Consider the following 19308-nt stretch of genomic DNA (forward strand, 5'->3'; position numbering starts at 1 on the left):
ACTTATGCCCCAGGGCACCAAATAAGGATGCCCATTTTGGGGAGAGCCATTTGAAAGTCTGGATTTAAAATTCCCAAATGTGCTAGTTTGTATTTAATTTTATCATCAAAATCTAGTTCTAATCCTGGCTCTGCTACAAAATTTCTGGTGACCCTGGGCACATAACTCAGGGTCTTTGTTAATGAGGTCACTGGCCCCCAGGGTTTCTGATGTCTTTACAGCTTCCAAATTCTATCTTGGAAGACACTTTCTCAAGACAATGATTAAAAGAAGTTTATGTTACATTATTTCTCTTTGTTGGCAAAGAAACAGATGTTCCTTAAAAATTGTTTTCTGTGCCCTTGGTATGGCTTTACTGGTAGGAAACCTGGAGAGACAGCTACAGGCAGGTCCCATAAGCACCTCCTGCCACTGCCCCCCCTCACCACCTCCACTGTAAAAATATCACAGACCAAAGAAGATGGGGCACAGCTCTCCCCTAAATCACCAACCTTTACTTTATAACCATTTAAGCATATTATCATTTTAAATTATACATGTTCATTTCAATTCAAATTCTCACAGATTAGATTGAATTTTATTAGTCAATTTATAGGCAGTTTGCAGTAATGATTTCTCATGAAAAAGACAGAGGGAGACCAGAGTCATTCGGATTTCGGATGTGAAGGAAACCTCCTCCTGCAGACCAAGCACGTGGGACGTTCCCACCAGCCCAGCAGCGGCGTGCAGATGATGAGTTGAATAGAGACATGACACTATGATGCGCCCAGGAATGGAAGGTGAGATGCCACCGAGGAGTCAACGCCCGTGACCTCCTGTGTGGCAGCGAGGAGCCCACACGCTCTAGGAGGAAGCGCTCTCCCGCTACAAGTGAATGAATCCAGGCACTGCATTATGGAAGTGACACGGTTCAAAGGAAATGCTTGCTCCAAGGCACCAAGGGTGTAAAGCTTCTTAGAAAATACACAGAAATGAACAGACTAAAAAAGGGAGTTGGTTCTCAATGCAGAACTCGGCTACACGTAAATAACTACTTCCGAAAGATTACAATCAGAACGGTATCGGAGAGACTGCTGGGAGGGAGCCCGTCTGGCCCAGGAGCCTTCCCGCGGGCACTTGGGGCAGCTGCTGGTGGGAGCTCACAGGGCTCTTCGGAGCCGGAGAACCTGCACGTCACTTGTATTTGTAATAGCCTTCTCCAGTCTTCTTGCCCAGCTTGTTCTCCGCTACCATCTTGTTCACAGACGGGCTGGGCTGAAACAGGGGGTTCTGAGCATCCATCTCATGCCACCCTATTGAGAAGAGGGGAACAGGCTCAGGATGAAGTGCTGGGTTTATTTTTACATCTCGGCATTCCCAGTGCAAGTCTAGAGGCAGAGCCTGAGGGGAAGCGTCCCACTTTGCCGTGGGGGAGCCCCTTGGGCGTGGTGCCCCGCAGGACAACAAGGCGGAGGCAGAGGCAGGCTGAGCTGGTGCAGCCCGAGGCCCCAAAGGAGGTGTGCTGCCTGCCTCCCCACCCCACCCCCGCTGCTGAGGCCTGGCTCCTGTTTATCCAAACCCTTCCTGAAACCAATGGTTCACCTGCAGTTGGACCCCTCACTGGCACAAACAACCTTCAGAACACGTCAAACATCTGAATTCGCTGACACTGGTATCTTAATCCTCTTTAAATTGCAAAGTTCATGCTTCAAGTAGAACCTTCCTCATTCCTCCCAAACACGTAAGTATTCTTTGTGAACTTGGCAGTGTAAGCTACTCAACCTCAGTAGTCCCATCTGAATAATTATTTTCACAGTCTCAGAGCCTCTACAGTAAAATGGGCACATTTTAAAAACAGTTGTGTATCTTGATTGCAGAGCAGTCATACAAATCAGAATGTGTGCGAGGAGGGCACCAGGCACCAATGTCTCTGCTGTGGTTGTGTAAAATGGAACTGCTAGGCAATACTGGGAAAGGGGGCAAACAGGACCTGTCTGTTTTATATTTGAAACTTCCTGTGAATCTATAATTACTTCAAAGTGAAAAGTTAAAAATAAAAAAGGGGCCCTGACTAGTGAGGAGATACTAGGCAGCCACATTTTTCCTTTTCCTACCATCTATTAGCTTGAATCTTTAAGCTAGTGAGGGCAGGACTTTGGAAAGTCTAAGACCCCTTAGATTTCTGTTTTAAACAGCAGTGCAAGTCACAGCTGAGAGACGACCTTGACTCCATTAAGAAAGAAACAGAGAATCCCAAGTCCTACCGTCCATGATGAACTTCACTGTGTCCAGCCCAACGTAATCGAGGAGCTCAAATGGGCCCATGGGGTACCCAGCTCCCAACTTCATAGCGGTGTCGATGTCTTCCTTGGATGCATCACCTAGGGAGAGAGGGCAGCCCCGAGTTACTACCATCTTCCCCCCAGTTCTCCTCGCCAGGCCCTTAGTTCCAGGATTACTAGTTTCCCATCCTTGCACATTCAAAACGTATCGGGAGTCAGGATTTCTGTTTTGAGTAAGATTTTGTCCCAGAGGTACATGCCAAGCAGGTCCCAAGACTTTCAAAGCTACTGCACCATGCTGTTCTATTGGAAATTCTGCCCATGAACAGAGAAAGTCCCCGTGGCCTGGAAACATTACATACTTTCTAACAGGTTGGAATTTTCTAACTCTGGAATAATTCACTAAAATGACATTTAAAGCTGGAGTAGATATTTAATTGATAAATGGACTTTTGAAAAAAGAACTAAGCTTTATGTTTTTGTATTTATTGTACATATATTTTTCTTTTCCAGCTCTCTTGGTTTTACAAGTAATGAGTATTCCTCTAGAAATCACATTCACATAAACCCTTTAGTCAAGATAATACCGAAGAAAGACCCAAACCTGATTGAGAACTGCCATGAAAGTTTGAAAATGTGTTGAGAAGACCAAGACAAGGGCCAATATGCTCCTTCCTTGGAATCTCATCCTTAACATACTGTCCTTGGACCTCAGGTGGTCTTTACAGAGAACAGCTTGTCCCCAATTCCCCAAAATCGGGAACGGGAAGAGTCTCCAGTAAGGGGCTATCTAGAATTTTGTTCCAAAGCATAAAGAGTCCATTAGACTAAAATGTTAAAATACTCAGAAGATTTCATACCTAAATCTTTCAGATTTTGGGGCATGAGAAACAGGAACTACATAACATCTATAAAGATGACTTTAAAAAGCATATTAAGTACTGAAATAATGCCAGAGGATTTCAAGGCAGTCCTAGGTGATTAAAATACCAGCCAATTAATTAATAAGAGTGACATTATCAGTAGTCCATTCATTAGTCAACCAGAGGATTCTGAGAATCATGGTTTGAATTTCAGGTCATAAGAAAGCAAAGAGAGCAAAAATGAGCATATACATTAGCCTTATCGAGTGTCCTCATTCATTCATTCAACTTGCATTCATATCTGTTATGTACCAGGCACCCACACTTAGAACGAGACGAAGGAAAACAAACGAGCACTCAAGTATGAGTACTCATAATGGGAAAACTCAAATGTGTAAACCAAAAATTTCACCATAACAAGTGCTAAGATTCACGCAGCAGTGTGGGCAAAGATGGAGAGGTTTACTCACACTACCATGACTTCACCAAAACACCACCAAGCCCAGGTCCTAAATCCTGAACAGAATCCCAAGGGAAAGGCAGGCAGGGAAAGGCATTCCAGGCAGCAGGAACAGCATGTGTAAAGGGAGGAATGAGAAAAAACATGGCAGCTAAAAGGTAGATTCTGCTCAGAGAATTTCATTAAACCCTGAGGCTTCTAAGTGTCAGAGCCGGAATGCTGGGATGACAGCCTAGCACATTCCTCTGGCTCAGCACCTGCTGTTCCCTGTGTTTAGTGCCCAACGCCCTCTGACATCTGACATCTGCAGGCCTCTGCTCAGAGCACCATCTCTCTCCATGCATATAAACTAGTAACTGTCAGGACTCTAGGCTAGGAGCCCTGCCGTCCTCTTGCTTTATCTTCTCAGAGATTACTGGTCACAACCTAACATGTTATCCATTGGTTATTTACTAGGGGCTATCTCCTCTCATTAGAATATAGGCTCCCTGGGGACAGAAATCTCATAGCATAATGGTTCCAACTTACCTTAAGCAGCCATTTAATCAAATCTATATTCAAGGACAGGCAATGAACCCTACAGGCAAAACTTTAATTCCAGATTCAGAGACTCACTTGACTACTTCAAAAAATAATATGAAGACAGCATATCATAGAAAAAAAACACTAAACAATTTTACAGCACAGCTCTGAAAATTCTATTCTGATAATACAGAGCCAGAGAGGCAAGAAGAGACAGAGAAATAAAACACACACAGACTGGTGTGCCCTGTGGGAGGTAAAGTGGTGGTGTGTTTTAGACCAGTAATTCCTAACCTTCCTTATAAAAAAGCACTTCACTGAGAATCTGACACCCTCTCCAAAGAAAATGTACATACATGTAAAATTTTCCATCAGCCTTAGGAGGTTTTTGGGACCCTCCTCCCCAGTTAAGAGCCCTTAACTCTAGACAACAAGGAAAAGCTTCCTCAGAGACCTCCCAGATCTTCTGCAGCTTGGGAACCTGGGACCTGCCCAAACAGGGCTCTTTTGCTGGCTCATCAGCACCACCTATCAGTCACTCTTGGCATTAACAACAATCAGGGTCACAGCAGGTGCCATTCCTTTTACTCAGCAACAGAGTGCCAGCACTTTGCGGGGTATGAAGATGAAGACCTGGATACCATCACAGCAAAGAGTACAGAAGAAGAAAGACACCTGCTATGCCACAGGAAAAGGGGGCAACTGTCCCATGGGAGAGCCAGAGTGTAAAGACACTATAACAGCACAGGTCAGGCGCAGCCTGCAGCACTGACGACCCTGGGCAGGGCCTGTAGGGAAGGTGGGGCAAGGGACATGGAGATGAAGGCGGGGCAAGGAGTGAGGATAAAGGCCCTCTGACAAGTGCACTGTCCTTGGTGACGACAGACCACTGTCCTGAGCAGATCACATGATTGGGGGCAGGCTCATGGCTCTCCCAGGATGTCACCTGTGGCCCTATCACAACGTGACCTGTCAGAGTGGCAACTGATGGGGTCACCAGCCTGTTCAAAGGTATGGAGAGGGAGGTCTGACCCACAGGGATGAGGGTGACTGACTCCGCCAATCAGGCCTTAACTATAGTGTGGAATGAATGAGCAAGAGAAAGAGTGAGGGCGGAAGCTGAAGGACACTGAGATGGCCCGAGGCTCAGAGAGCAGAGGAGAGGGGCAGTGGAGTGCCTAGAGACACCATGGGGAGTTAGTTGGTGAAAGTACTGGTGGCAGCCTGCGGTCTTCTGCAAGCTGTTCAGCTGCCCAGGAGGCCTGAGTGGATGATGACTGAGGTGACCCCCTGCAGTAATGCCCCACCCACCCTCCTACCAAGCCTCCATCACCCAAAGCAGCACTGTGCCAGCCCGTCTGCATGGAGCACGCACACCACAGGTCTATCAGCAGTGTTTGCGATGGACAGAATGATTGTGTTCCCCAAATTCCTATGCTAAAACCCTACCCCACAATGCAATGACACAAAAAGGTGGATGGAGCCTTTGGAAGTGATCAGGATTAGATGAGGTCATGAGGATGGAGCCCCCATGAATGGGATTAGAGCCCTTCTAAGAGCCTGTTTCCTCTCTCTGCAATATCTGCATGACAACACAGCAAGAAGTCAGCAGTCTGCAACTGGACCCTCACCAGAATCCAACTGTGCTGTCACCCTGATCTCAGACTTCCAGCCTCCAGAACTGTGAGAAATAGACTGGTTATTTACAGGCCACCCAGTCTGCGGTATTCTTATTACAGCAGACGGAACTGACCAAGACAGTGCTATACACAGAGTCAGAGTGTCTTCACTGTACGACTCTGCTGCTGGGCCCTGAGGCTCCCCCGCTGTGAGGCAGACATAGCACGCATGGTGTCCTCACCACCCAAGACAGCATGACACTTCCAGCAAGCATAGCACAGAAGACCAGTTAGGAAAGGCTTGAGGCAGTGTGAATGCCTTTGCTGCCTGAAGAGCCTCTCTGGGGCAGGCTGACTAGCACAGGGGAGCTAGGGTGACAGGGAGGAATCAAAAGTGACAAGTGAACAGATGTGATAGGCAAGAGAAGGATGATTCAAAACGTCTTCAGGTTTCCAAGTAGAATGGATGCACATCAGCCAGCCACTCAGCACAGACAAATGGAAACGGGTGGCAGGTGTGGATCTAACACACCTCTGTTGGCTGAAGGAGGGCAGAACCCTGAGGCAGCAGCAGGGACATGGTAAGCAGCCCGACGTGTGCCATGAGGAGTCCAGACCACAGTGTGGCTTGCTGGGATAAAGCCCCCACCCCAGACATGACCCAACTGGCTCTAGAAGCACATGCTCTGGCTCCCAGGCCCCAAGAAGGCTGTGGGGGAGAGGCAGAGGGACAGCAATGACAGGTGCCGAGGGCAGCATCAAAGGCAAACTAAGAGGACCTCCCCCATGGGGTCAGGCCCCCTTCCAGCTTCACCTCACCAGCCACTAGTGGCGGTAAGGGTCAAAGGGATGTATCTGTTCAGAAAAGGACCACTGCTGTGGAATGGGGACAGAGACAAGAAAATGACTTTCAACTTACAATCAGATACATGGCACATTTGCAAATATATCAAAGTGACAGTATGTTCCAGGGAGAAAAACACCATTAGGAGGTGGATCACCCACATGCTATCATCTAACACATCACATTACAAAAATCAACCCTGCCTTTCAAGGTCAGGCAAAACACTTCCCGCTTCCTGAGGTGTAATTAGGCGTGTTTGTTGATAGATAAACACAGAAGTGTTGGTTTGATCTTGGAGTAAAAGTGAGGCAAATGCTCCCCTGAAACAGGGAAAAGTTTTAACATTTAAAGCAGAATTTGAGGAAGCAAATGTGCTTTCATCTCTCTGGAAGAGCTGGTAGAAACGTTTTGTTTCAAAATGACATTCTCAGGAGCAAGCATTTGTGAAGTAATTGAAAACAATTACACTGGCTTTTTACCCCGTCCTATTGAGGCCTCTTTGCCTTTGAAGCTGACATGATAGTTACCTTTCCAGAAATGTGGTGGGGAAAGCAGACAGGAGGATACATGACATTTTATAACCTGGACCAGGTCCAGGTCTTATATTTCTATCAACAAGTGTTGAGGAAACATTTTAGTCTATTCTTAAGGTTAACAAACCCCAACCTGCATCCTGGCATCGTCAGGAGGCCGGACAGGGCTGTCAGAAATGGCCCTCGGCACACGTCAGCCTTGTGACTTACTTCCCATCACACAGCCACAATTTAGAACCTTAAGGAAAACTGAAGGTTACCTAACCCAGTGATTTTCACATTATTACTCTTTTTCTAAGCAATAAACCCTTTAACCAAAGCAGAGGTCCAGGATATAAATCCAGGCTGGCCGTGGAACTGCTTTGGCTGGGACCACAGTGGACAGTCCCAGAGCCACATCTCAGAGGCCTCATAGGGAACCCAGGGGGTCCTGGGAACACAGTGACAAAGGTGCCAGGGCCCAAGACGAGGCCGACTTACACAGCTAGAAACGGAAGCTCCTTCCCTGCTCTGCAATGCCTGCCCTCCCTGCAGACCCTGTCTGGGACTCCCAGAGAGCAGTGCCTCCCAGACCTGCTGCTCCCGCCTGGCGCAGGACAGCTACCTCGTTCGTACAGCCGGACGGCTTCCAAGAGGTATGGTACCAGCAGGCGGTTCACAATAAATCCAGGGGTGTCCTGTTTTAGGCGACAGAAAAATAAGACAAGTGAATTTTCATTGAACTTAATCTTTTGTGAAGTCACCAGGTTGCCCCTTCTCACCCTGGATTATGTTACCCATATATATGAAACTACAGATTTTCAAAACTTGTATTATAATAGCAGCACAGCCTTACTTCCACCTTATGTGACAATTTATCCAACAATTATAGTACTTAAAAAAAACCACAGATGCCTCCACTGCATGGATCCTGAAATAAAGGCAGGTAAAAGGAGTCATCAGAAGAGCATGGCTTTGGGGACAGGCGGACCTCGGCTCAGGTTCTAAATACTCTGACCTTGCATCATCCTGAAACTCAGTTTCAACATCTGAAATGGGAGTTATCGTTTCTGTGTGACAAGTTGTGAAGATATATCAGAAAATAGTTTTGCTGTGCACATCGCCCTACACTCAAATGGTAGCCCCTCTACTTCTTTCCTCTCCCACATTCCTTTTAGGGATCTAGAAAAAGTAACACTGCCTCAAACAACCCTCCCAGGAGCAGCACTTCTGGGCTACTCAGAATTCCTGGGACATTCAGGATTTTATCCTGCTTGGGCACACAGTGTGAGACTGTCGAGCTGGGAACAGGTTCTGGGACAATCAACCTAAGAAACCGACCACAGGCGTTTCACACAAGCCTCCTAGGACCCATCACCCTGGATGACTCCTTCCACTCTTTCCTTCCACATTGAAACCCTCCTCGTCTCTTCTGAAGACCAAGTATGGGATGCGGATTCACCTACTGATTTCTTTTGGGGGCTGGTGGGGCAGGCAGCAGTGGCAATTTTTGGTGGTATTTATGTGAAGCTGACTCCGTTAAGTAAATGGCGCCCCCTCTGAAGAAAAGGCTGTGATCTCCCTGCAGGCAGAAATCCTCACCCTGGCCCTGAGTTCTGTTTCTAACACACATTAGGCAATCGGTAAACACTGAATGAAAGATGCCCAGCCCCTGCACTACTCTTAATGCTCACCCGACTGCATGTGTACACACTGGGCAGCAAAGCCACAGGCTCTGCATCTCCGTTCAAACCATCTCCTACCCCTATCTCCCAGGAACACAGAGGCACAAAAGAGCTTTATCAGTTTAACCAAGATTATATTAATAACATGACTATGATTTTATAACCAGGGCAAAAATGCTTTTCAACTTCAGTACGGGCAAAAATGCTTTTCAACTTTGATACGTTTTTATAGAAACTCAAGATAGGGTACCTGTGTACACGAAGCACACCACATACAAGATTAGAAGTCAGAAAGCACCCTGGGAAAAATATCTGCTTCACTTGCAATAAACAGAGCTTTTACACAGAGTTAACACTGTCTACGTAAAGAGCTTGAAAACTGCTAAAACTCACAAAATATTTAAACATACTACTAACTAACCAAAAAAATATTCATTGGAACAAAACAGCATTTTGCCAATACGATTATTGGGAACAGGCTCTTCCCCATTAAAATATTCAGTGCTATTGAGGATGCTAAGACAGACACTCTCATAATGTTAGTAGGATGTAAAGAGACACTGTCCTCGAATAAAGCAATTTAATTTAATGTAATTATAGAGCTTACATTATCCATGCTCTTTTATTAATTTATTAAATATACTTTACTGTGCTTACTATGTACCTGGTATTGTTCTAAGTACTTTATAAATATTATTAATTCATGCCCTGGCTGGGTGGTTCAGTTGGTTGGAGCGTCATCTCATACACCAAAAACAGTTGCGGGTTCAGTTCAGTCAGGGTACATACCTAGGCTGCAGGTTCGATGCCCAGTTGGGGTGTTTAAGGGAGACAACCAACTGATGTTTCTCTCTCACATAGATGTTTCTCTCTCTCTCTCTGAAAATCAATAAAAACATATCCTCAGTCAGGATTAAAAATATATGTGTATTAATTTATTTGTTCGTCACATTAACCCTGTGAGACAAGTACTATTAATACCTCTTTGTGAGGCAAAGGAAACTGAGGCACAGAGAGGTTAAGCAACTTGCCCAAGGTTACACAGCTAGTAAGTGCCAGAGAGCCAAGATTTGAACTCAGTCAGGCTGGCTCAGAGTCTATGGCCTTAACCTTTTTACACCACACTCTCCCTATGAAGTCTCACTATGAAAACAGACACACTGCAGGCACATGAATCCCATTCTTCTATGTCAAGTGTTGGTAATTACCAATATAATCCTGTAGTCCAAATCCAGGCCCCAGCCTCTTTTGCTTTGTTTTATTTTTATTTTATTATTATTATTTTTAAACATATCTTTATTGATTTCAGAGAGAGGAAAGGAAGGGGGAGAGAGAGAGAGAGAGAGATAGAAACATCAATGATGAGAGAGTCACTGATCGGCTGCCTAGCCCGCAACCCGGGCATGTGCTCTGACCAGGAATCAAACCCCGATCTCCTGGATCCTAGGTCGATGCTCAACCGCTGAGCCACGCCCGGCCAGGCCTATTTTAAACATGTTTTTTTATTGATTTCAGAGAGAGAAAGGGAGAGGGAGAGAGAGATGGAAATATCAATGATGAGAGAATCACCAATTGGCTGCCTCCTACACACACCCTTATTGGGGATCGAGCCTGAAACCTGGGCACGTGCCCTGATTGGGAATCAAACTGTGACCTTTTGGTTCATGGGTTGATGCTCAACCACTAAGCCACACCAGCCGGGCCCCAGCTGGTTTTTTAAATAAAGATTTATTGGCACCCAGCCTCATTCACCTCAGCAATGTGTTATCTATACTGCTTTCCCGCTACAACAGTAGGATTGAGAAGCTGCAGAAGAAACCACGTGCCCTAAAATATTCACTGCTGGCCCTTTACATAAAAGCATGTAGACCCCTGTTCTGTATGGCTACTTATATTGTCTGGATGCCTCACTAAGAGCCTGAATAACGGACCCAGAGAGACTCAAGGGAAGTGCTAAGGTCTAGCCTACAGAAAGTGTTCCAGATGATATAACAAAGGTAATTTTATGAGACCAGAGAGTTCCCATGCCTGCATCTACTGTGGCTACCCCAGTGGAAGGACAGATCCTGCTCTCCAGGAGTTAATGATTATGCTGCTGAAGATAATCACTGGCTCGTCCCCACACTTCCACTTATGTTCCTAGCCAGCCTTTGATTTGCCACACACTGTTCTTTCTAACATATTACTACTTCCTGCCACTAACATAGCATACACTGGTAAGAAAGTACAATCACAACATCTGGTTAGTAATGCGATCTTTAAAAAATCCAGATGATTTAAAACCACAAAACTAAACAAACAAAAAATGAGTGTTAAAAAAATGAGAATCACTACACTCCTGGGCCGGGGGACTGGCACATATAGGCCTGCTCTTTCTGGCTCCCGGGGCCCATATGGTCAGACGACTCAGACAATTCATGAACAATATGAGTGTGAGTTCAAATTTGAGGATCTTTTAGAAAGCAAAAGTAGGATATGGAAGGAACTACAGTGAGAGAGAAAATTATGGTCAAAAAAGCAAGTGAGATATTTATAAAAATTTATAATGGCATTTTGTGACATAACTGCCCCTTTAGAAAAACTGCCAAGTCAGCCCTAGCTGGTTTGCTCAGTGGTTAGAGCATCGGCCTGCAGACTGAAGGGTCCCGGGTTCAATTCTGGCCAAAGGCATGAAACCCAATCAGGGTGCATGCAGGAGGCAACCAGTTGATGTGTCTGTCTCACAGATGTTTCTCGCTCTGTCTCCCTCCCATTCTCTCTGAAAAGCAATGGAAAAAATATCCTCGGGTGAGGGTTAAAAACAAACAGAGAAACAACTGTCGAGTCATGCAGAAGTGTGGTCCTTAAATTTGGGCAGCACTAAAGAACTAAACAAATGGAGAGACTGAAGGTAACCAGAGTGAAGCAGTGGGGAGCAAGTGGGTGGCTTTACAGCTAATAAGTGGATATCTTAAGAAAGGGGAAAGGCCGAGGCATGCTCTCCATTCTACCACACTCCTCACTGAAAACAAAACAGAACACAACACTCCACTGAGAAACAGCCTTTCTAACGTGGCCAAGGCGGAGAGCGCTGCTCCTCTCGCATCATCTCCTGACCACGTGTGGTACTCTTGTCAGCAGTGAAGCCCTGGTGTTCTGTTTGGGATGCCCGTGCCCATCAGGCTGTGCCTGACACACAGGGTGGTTCTGGCTCCTGGGGCCCAGAAGCTACAGCTGATGGGGTAACAAAATCAATTTATAGAAACACGGCGGCCACTCATCAACAGTCGGCTGGGCCCCATGATGGCTTCGAGCTAGAAAGGAGGAGCAGCTCACTCTTCACAGCCCATGGACAGGTCTGCAGTATAAGCGCCCCATTTCCTGCATCATTCTACTATGCAAGAATTCCACCTGGAATAAGTCAGGTTCCTGGAAAAATCACTGTTTCTCAAGCTACTCATACTCTACCTTGCAAGAAACAGGATGCTTTCCCAGGGTTTTGCTGAAGTCTATCAGAGACTCAAACGTCTTCTGGCTGGTCATTGGTGTTTTAATGACCTGGAAATGCAAAGCGGAGAAGAATTATGACCAAGAGTCAGTAAACAATTTTAACACAATAGTTCAAGAAACATTGACCAAAAGCATCCATACAGGCAGCAAAAAACAGTTTTTGTTTCAGAATAGAAGGATCTCAGCCAGAAACAAAATGTTTACGAAAATGCCCACTTTAAGACAGTGAAGTACTGCAGAATAAACAAGTCAAGGCTTAAAATATAATGTGAGTGTACATGTAGGAGTTTTACAGGCTCTGTCGCTGAGGCAGACCTGGGCTCAAATCGCAACTGCACCACTTGCTGGCCCTGTGGCTCCGCACGTTTTGGGAAATTGAAACAACACTGCCATCACTCTACCTATCTCAAGGAATTGAGGTGAGACTGTATTAGATGAGTAGGTAAGACCTGAGGAGCAGCTCACTCTTCACAGCCCATGGACAGGCCTGCAGTACAAGCGCCCCATTTCCTGCATCATTCTACTATGCAAGAATTCCACCTGGAATAAGTCAGGTTCCTGGAAAAATCACCATTTCTCAAGCTACTCATACTCTACCTTGCAAGAAACAGGATGCTTTCCCAGGGTTTTGCTGAAGTCTATCAGAGACTCAAACTAGCAGGTAGGAAGTGCTCAGTAAGTCCTGGCTTTTGCTGGTGTTTTACTTGCTACTGTTCACTCCCCTTCAGGGAGGTAACTAGAAGTCTACTAGCGTATGATGGCTGCCCTCAAACATTCTGCTTGGGTCCCACCTTCTCTCAGTAGTCAGGAGCCCCAGAATAGTGAGTAATTTGGCCGAGTCACAGGTCTCCTGTGACTCGAGATGAGTTATTTCACCGTTGTGAACAGAAGCCCCAGAGCCCAAAGGCTCTCTTTGCTTCAGAACAGGCTCACCACAGAGGAAGGCTGGGGCTGGCCGCCTGCCAGGCACCTTGGGAAGGCACCCAGAGTCCTCAGGCCTCCTGCAAGGTGCAGTGCAAGGGTCCAGAGGGCTGCCGGGATCCACAGGCGACAGCACCAAGCATCACGCCTGGCAGTCAGCCCTCAGGAAACATTGAGAGAATTTACCTGTAAGGAGTTAGATTTTGGCAAGTATATTTAATTTAAATGACCGTTAAGGAACTTCAATGAGAGGTGAAGCAAACACGCTTGGCTTCTCCATCGGACCCTTTCTATGAGCTTAGGCAAGCCAATCTGACCCTTCGTGCCTCACCGCTCTCCTGTGAAATGGGATAATGATACTTGCCACATCCTCCCTGCTGTGAGAGCGCTGTGCAGCTTAATGAGCTGGTGCCTGTGCAAGATGCAAGGTAATATATAAATGAAGAGAATGATAGCCATTCCTGTTTCAATGTGCGCGCAGCTTGGGGTGTGGCGGGGTGTGAGGACACTAGGGGAAAGTCAATGAGTGGAAACAGAAAGAAGCACCATGAGGATGGGGATGAGGCCCGGGAAGGACCAAGCCAGGCGCTGCTCCGCAGGCATCACCAAACAGCAATCTGAGAGCCATTCCAAAGGAGGTGTCAGAAGTCTCCACCGGAGCTACACAGACGGAGCTGGGGCAAAGGCTGCTCATTATGGAGTTTTAATAATTTGTTGGTTTAAAGTAGAAAATAGTAAAGGTTTTTAAAAGGAGGGCTGGATATTCATTCATTCAACAAATAGCAACATGCTATAGATAAGCTGCTTACAGCTCCAACAGAGTCTGAAAGGGAGATATATATATATATATATATATATATATATATATATCTCCAGTTCCAAGTAGAAGAGAAGAGCCACTCAGACATATGCGAGAGCTCAAGTTAAAGAATAAACACTGAAGAGAGAAGAGCTCTTTTAGAAAACATTTTCTAGAAAATGCTAACATCTGCTAATAAGCATTAACTGTTAACAACCAACGTGCAACATTTCCAAAGACACAGATGGACATTATCAGATAAATGCGGTTGAAAACAACGTTATTAGAATTCAAAGTAAATCTATAAAATGTGTCTTTATCTCAAAACACATATGTACATGATATAGTAACTAAAGAAAGTAATCAGTTCGTAAGTATTGAAATGTTAACAATTCCATTCCACTTCTTTAGCTCTTCTCTGCACAGAAGAGGATAGATGTGGTTTTCTCTACTCCCTGCACAGCCCCCCTTTCATTCCTCAACTTCTTCAAAAACAGCCTTAGGGACCTTAGGGAATGGGGTAAATTGGAAGAAGCTGAGGAGCAATGTTGGTAGAGCAGACAGATTCCTATCGCAAGCTAGGTCAGGGTTGTCACTTGAAGAAAAACTGGAGGAAAATAGTCATCGTTACCCTAGAAGCTAATGCTCATGCAGGGATGAGGGGATGAAGGAAGGAAGGGGCCTGGAGGAGAAGGCAGCAGTGGAGAAAACAGACCCTGACACACTCTCTCAGGGAGACCTGCAGGGCTCCGGAGGGCTGCCTGGCTCCACGTCCCCCACACTTCGCACGGCAATAAATCCTCAACCTCACAACAAATGCTACTTTAATAGCGGCTGCTCCTCACATCCTGTAATTAGTCCCCTGTAAAAGGCAAGTTGCCACATTTCAGGTGCCAATTGTCTACTGTGACTCCATCCCCCTTGTCCCCAAGTCTACATGCAAATAGAAGCAGCCCAACTGGGAAGATGGAGGCAGTCCTCCATGGCCACTTCCTTCCACCTGCAGGGTTATGGTCAGGGGGGTTCAAGGCTATCAGGAGCTCTTTAAATAGTTCTGATCACAACACCCAAGAGATGTAGCTCAACCTGGGGGCAACACTGAGGCCCTATTAAATGGGGCCAAATTCAGCCCAGGAACTGTGGATGAGGTGGTGATAGTGGATCTTGTGTGAAACCAGGCCATCTAATAAGAATTCCACTTACAGCCTGGAGCAAACTGACCTCAACAAGACCATTTGAACACGTGTGGCTCTCCCCTGAGTCTCATCAAGCCAGTGGTCTTTAGTGCTCCCTCCCCAGTCAGATGCCTCTCTCCACACTGCCCACCAGCTATGGCACAAACAAGTAACTGACATTCCACAAAGTTAACAAACCTCCTGGACATCACGGGTCAGAACACAGGGCTGTGAAGACACGGAGCACAGAGACCTTCCTTTGGCTCTGAAAGGGTAGACTATGGCCAGAGAAGCACAGTACAACAACCTCCCCCCACCCTACCCTCCATTAAAATCCGTACAGTGCAATCCCTGGTGGCAGGGCAGGTGTGAATCAGAGGAACAAAGCCGAGAGCTACAAAGCAAGCAGACACGCACTGACCTCCACGAGCTTCATCATGGGCACTGGATTGAAGAAGTGCAGCCCGGCAAAGCGGTCCTGTCTGGTGGTGGCATTGGCTATGCTAGTGATCTGCAAAGAGGAAGTGTTGCTGGCAAAGATTGTATGTCTGTGGAGAGAAAGATGGTGGATTATCGGAATGAGTCCCATCTTTGGGAACAGTCAGGCCTACTCTGGGGTTCAACACACAAGACAATGCTTCCTGCCCAGATCTGCTGTCCTGACCCCGGAGGAAATCAGAGAAAAGACACTTCTTCATACAAGAAGCTGAAATCAAGTGGCCTGGTTCATTTAATTTTAAAATTTTATATTAATTTAAAAGTTACCTGTTGCAAAGGCATATTATTTGGTAACCTTTCCTTAATTATAGGGAGCAAAATTTCTCCTCTCTACTTGTACTAGTTAATTTTCATGGTATGTGAGAGAAAAAAGGAGGCAACTACTTAACCAGCCTCAATCACAAAATAAAACTCTAAGGGATCAAAGACTAATGAAAGAAAGACAGATGCATCACAGACACCCAAACAAAAAATTGTAAAGAAACGCCTGAATTCTCAACTAAAACCATCAGATAAGAAACATGGATGAAATCTTTTCCCCTCAGGTGAAAAGCTTTACTTCCTCATTGAATAGGAATTCAAATGAAAAGAGAAGAAAACTGCCTTGTCCAAAAGCGGTTCCACAAGGTTACACAAGGAGAACTGGGGAAGAAAAGATACATGTATATACATGAGAAATGTAGTTCAAGGTATTCTGTTCCTAAAAAAGCAGTACCATCTTCCTTCATAAAACAAAACTAGTTTAAAAATATACATACTGACTTAGACCAAATTTAATTTTTAAGACCCCAATAAAGTGGGGTGCCAAATGAACGACAGGCACATCTTTAAACAGGCAAGACTTCCAGGCTTTCCTATGGCACCACCTTGTGGATAAGTATATGCAAAACACCCTAATGCTAATTAGAACCATAAAGGCCTGGTCACAGTACAGGAAGGAGAGCAATCCCTTACTGACCAGATTTGGGGGTTCTCACTTACCAAAAAATCAGGGGCAAGTGGGAGGAGGAGCAGAGGAGACAGGAGAAGAAACAGGTAATTTGTAAGGAGGAGAGAAGAGTGAGGTGAAAGGAGAAGCCAGTGTGGTAGGGTGGCTGGCCAAGAGCCAAAGGGAAGATCCTTCGTGTCCTCAGCTCAGGAGAGCGCTTCACTTTTAAGACACTATAGCACCCACCTTTCTCAAACAACTCCCAAGTTAGCCCATTTAAAATCCAGGTAGGGGTTTTCTTTTCTTTTTTTTAAATGACATTTTTAAAGTTTTAAAATTCTAGTTTTCAAAGCTTCTTGCTTTTTGGTCAGTGGAGGAACTAATATAAACCACTGCCCACTACAGAAGGTAAAGAGAAGAAATCCTCTGCAAAAACAGTGAGTGTGGCTGCCACAAACCACACACCCTGAGCCACAGCAGCAGGCACAAGTAGGGGCTGTGACACTGGTATTACAGGACATCTGAAGGGCAGCCCACTTGCAAAAAGGGGGAATGAAGATGCACTGACTGCAGAGCATGTTTTGTGAAAGGATGAAGTCACAACAGAGCCCCGTCCCAAGTGTCCCCAACCTAGGGCACTCCCAGCACACATTTTACCAGGAGGGGAAAATGTCTCCTTCCAAGGGACCTCTACATACCCTTCTCCCAATTGATGGAGCTGGCTGTGCTCCTAACAGCATCTCACATGCCTTCTTCCAACACAAATACAATGTGCTGACTTATTAAATACACAGGGTTGTCTTACCTTCCACAGAAAGTGCACCCACACATTTTCCTTGAAACACTTGACTTCTTGGGCTATCTTTTGTTTCTCCCTTTGACACTCGGGTACCAAAAAAACCTTCTTTTCTCTTGAATGTACTAATAAAAAACCAACAGCACAAGCCTAATGATCATTAGCAATGCCTGCAGGCCTTTAGTGTGGAAGAGACAATAGAGGGTGGTGGGGACTGTGGTGGATCAAAGTCCATGAGTGCTGGTATGCAAGGGTCTCTAGCTACTGCTCACTGGTGGCTGCCTAAGAATTACTTTTGTCATATAATCTTATTCTGACTTTCAGTTCCAACCAAGAACAACATGAATGAGTCAGTCAGGTGTTACAGTCACCAAAAGCCAAGTCAAGCAAAACAGTGGGCACCAGATTCTGAGAACGTGAGCTGCATGTGTGCACGAGCTTGCTGACCGTGCACAGAACCCTGAGCCCCAGGTACCCACATGCCTGACCAGCATGGGGCTGGCTGTCGTCTCCCACCCTTTGCCAGAAGCCTGGTTAGAATTTAATGCTCACAAGGCTTTCGATTTAACACAGATAAAGCTCAAAAGAGGAGAGTTCTGGGGAACTTCGTGTAGACAGAGGCATCTCCTTCATGTACACCATTCTGTTTGTTCCACTCAAATAAGGGAGGCACATGAAACTGCTCTGAGGTTCCTCAGCAAATGCTAAAGGTCATGACCAAGCCTCCTCCACCCTCTGGCCTGGGAGGGCCCATGACCCCGATGCTGCAAGAGACAGAGGCCTGGCCCTGGATGGGCCCTCCATTTACCACAGGAAATTCCACCCTTGTCTGGGGACCAGAATCAGATCAGAGCAGCCAAAGCCTTAGGAGGCAAACTGGGAGTGGTAGATGGAGAACGTGGGAAATAGTAGTGGGCTATAGAAGGGGAAGTGGGCCTAATGTCAGAAACCACCTTCCTGGGAGCAAAGCCTGAAGTCGGAGAGGGAGCCCTTAGACCCAACAAGAATGTCAGGGGCCACGTACTCGGGGGCAAACTTGTCCAGCCTCTTGAAGAGCTCATTCTTCACCTTCAGATTCTCCACAATGGCTTCCACCACCAGATCTGTGCTGTGGACTACAGACGCCGCGTCTGAGTTGGTCGATATGTTGCTCAGAGTCTTCTCCACAAACTCACTGCCTGCCTATTGCAGGGGAAGAAAGGAGAACATTCAGTGAGCTCACCAGAAAACAGTGTGTGATTGGCTGCTAAGGCGAAGGAAAGAGGAGGGTGAGAACAGGCCTGCACACCCAGACACGACTTGAATGCACCCTAAGGTTCTGAGAAATAGAACTCCCTATGCTCCTGCTTAGGGACAACAGCATCTCCACTCATGTTAGACCCACAGCAGGAATTCAGCTTGTGAACAACCGCAACTGTTGGTCAACTATCACTGTTGTGTATAGATTGTAATCTTCCAAGCTTTTAGCCAGCTCTGCTCCGGTGACTAACCTGTATGTTCACAGCACCAGTACTGGCCTGCTGTATGTTCCCAGAGTGACAGGTTGCCCTGGTCTGGCCCACGGAGCCTGTAATCTGTCCTTCCAAGAAAGGATGAAAGCTTAGCTCAGGACCATCCATTAGTCTGGGAGGTGGTACTGACTATTCCCTTCTCACAGGAGGTAGGGAAGAGCTGAGTAAGGGCAACAGAGAGGGTAAGAAAGCCAAACTCAGCAGTCATTCATCAAATGATAATCGTCCATCATGGGCCAGCAACTGGTGTTTCAAAACATGCCAGATAAGGCCTCTGCTCAAAGAGCTTCAAGTCCCATGTTTTCTCACTTTGACTCCAGGTTTCCATACACAGACCTCAGGGCAGGAACAGACAGTTCCTTTATCATTTGCCATTTGGTTTCAAGATGTAATTTGCCCCTGGGCATCAAAATGGTCATAATCAG

At 46.1% G+C, this 19308-nt stretch overlaps 1 protein-coding gene across 1 annotated transcript in view; it reads right to left on the minus strand.

Moving 5' to 3' along the window:
- Positions 1-555: 555 nt before the first annotated feature.
- The window catches only part of HADH (hydroxyacyl-CoA dehydrogenase), a 47659-nt gene continuing 28906 nt past the window's right edge, over positions 556-19308 (minus strand). Inside the window, exons 3-8 of the mRNA XM_016214510.2 lie at positions 18397-18554; positions 15572-15698; positions 12214-12303; positions 7707-7779; positions 2244-2360; positions 556-1292 (exon numbers count right to left, since the gene is read on the minus strand). Coding sequence (XP_016069996.1) covers positions 1174-1292; positions 2244-2360; positions 7707-7779; positions 12214-12303; positions 15572-15698; positions 18397-18554 — 684 coding nt within the window. The 3' untranslated portion in view covers positions 556-1173. The remainder of the gene's footprint in view (positions 1293-2243; positions 2361-7706; positions 7780-12213; positions 12304-15571; positions 15699-18396; positions 18555-19308) is intronic.

Source organism: Miniopterus natalensis, chromosome 1 (assembly GCF_054644295.1).
Source record: "Miniopterus natalensis isolate mMinNat1 chromosome 1, mMinNat1.hap1, whole genome shotgun sequence".
NCBI lineage: Eukaryota > Metazoa > Chordata > Mammalia > Chiroptera > Miniopteridae > Miniopterus > Miniopterus natalensis.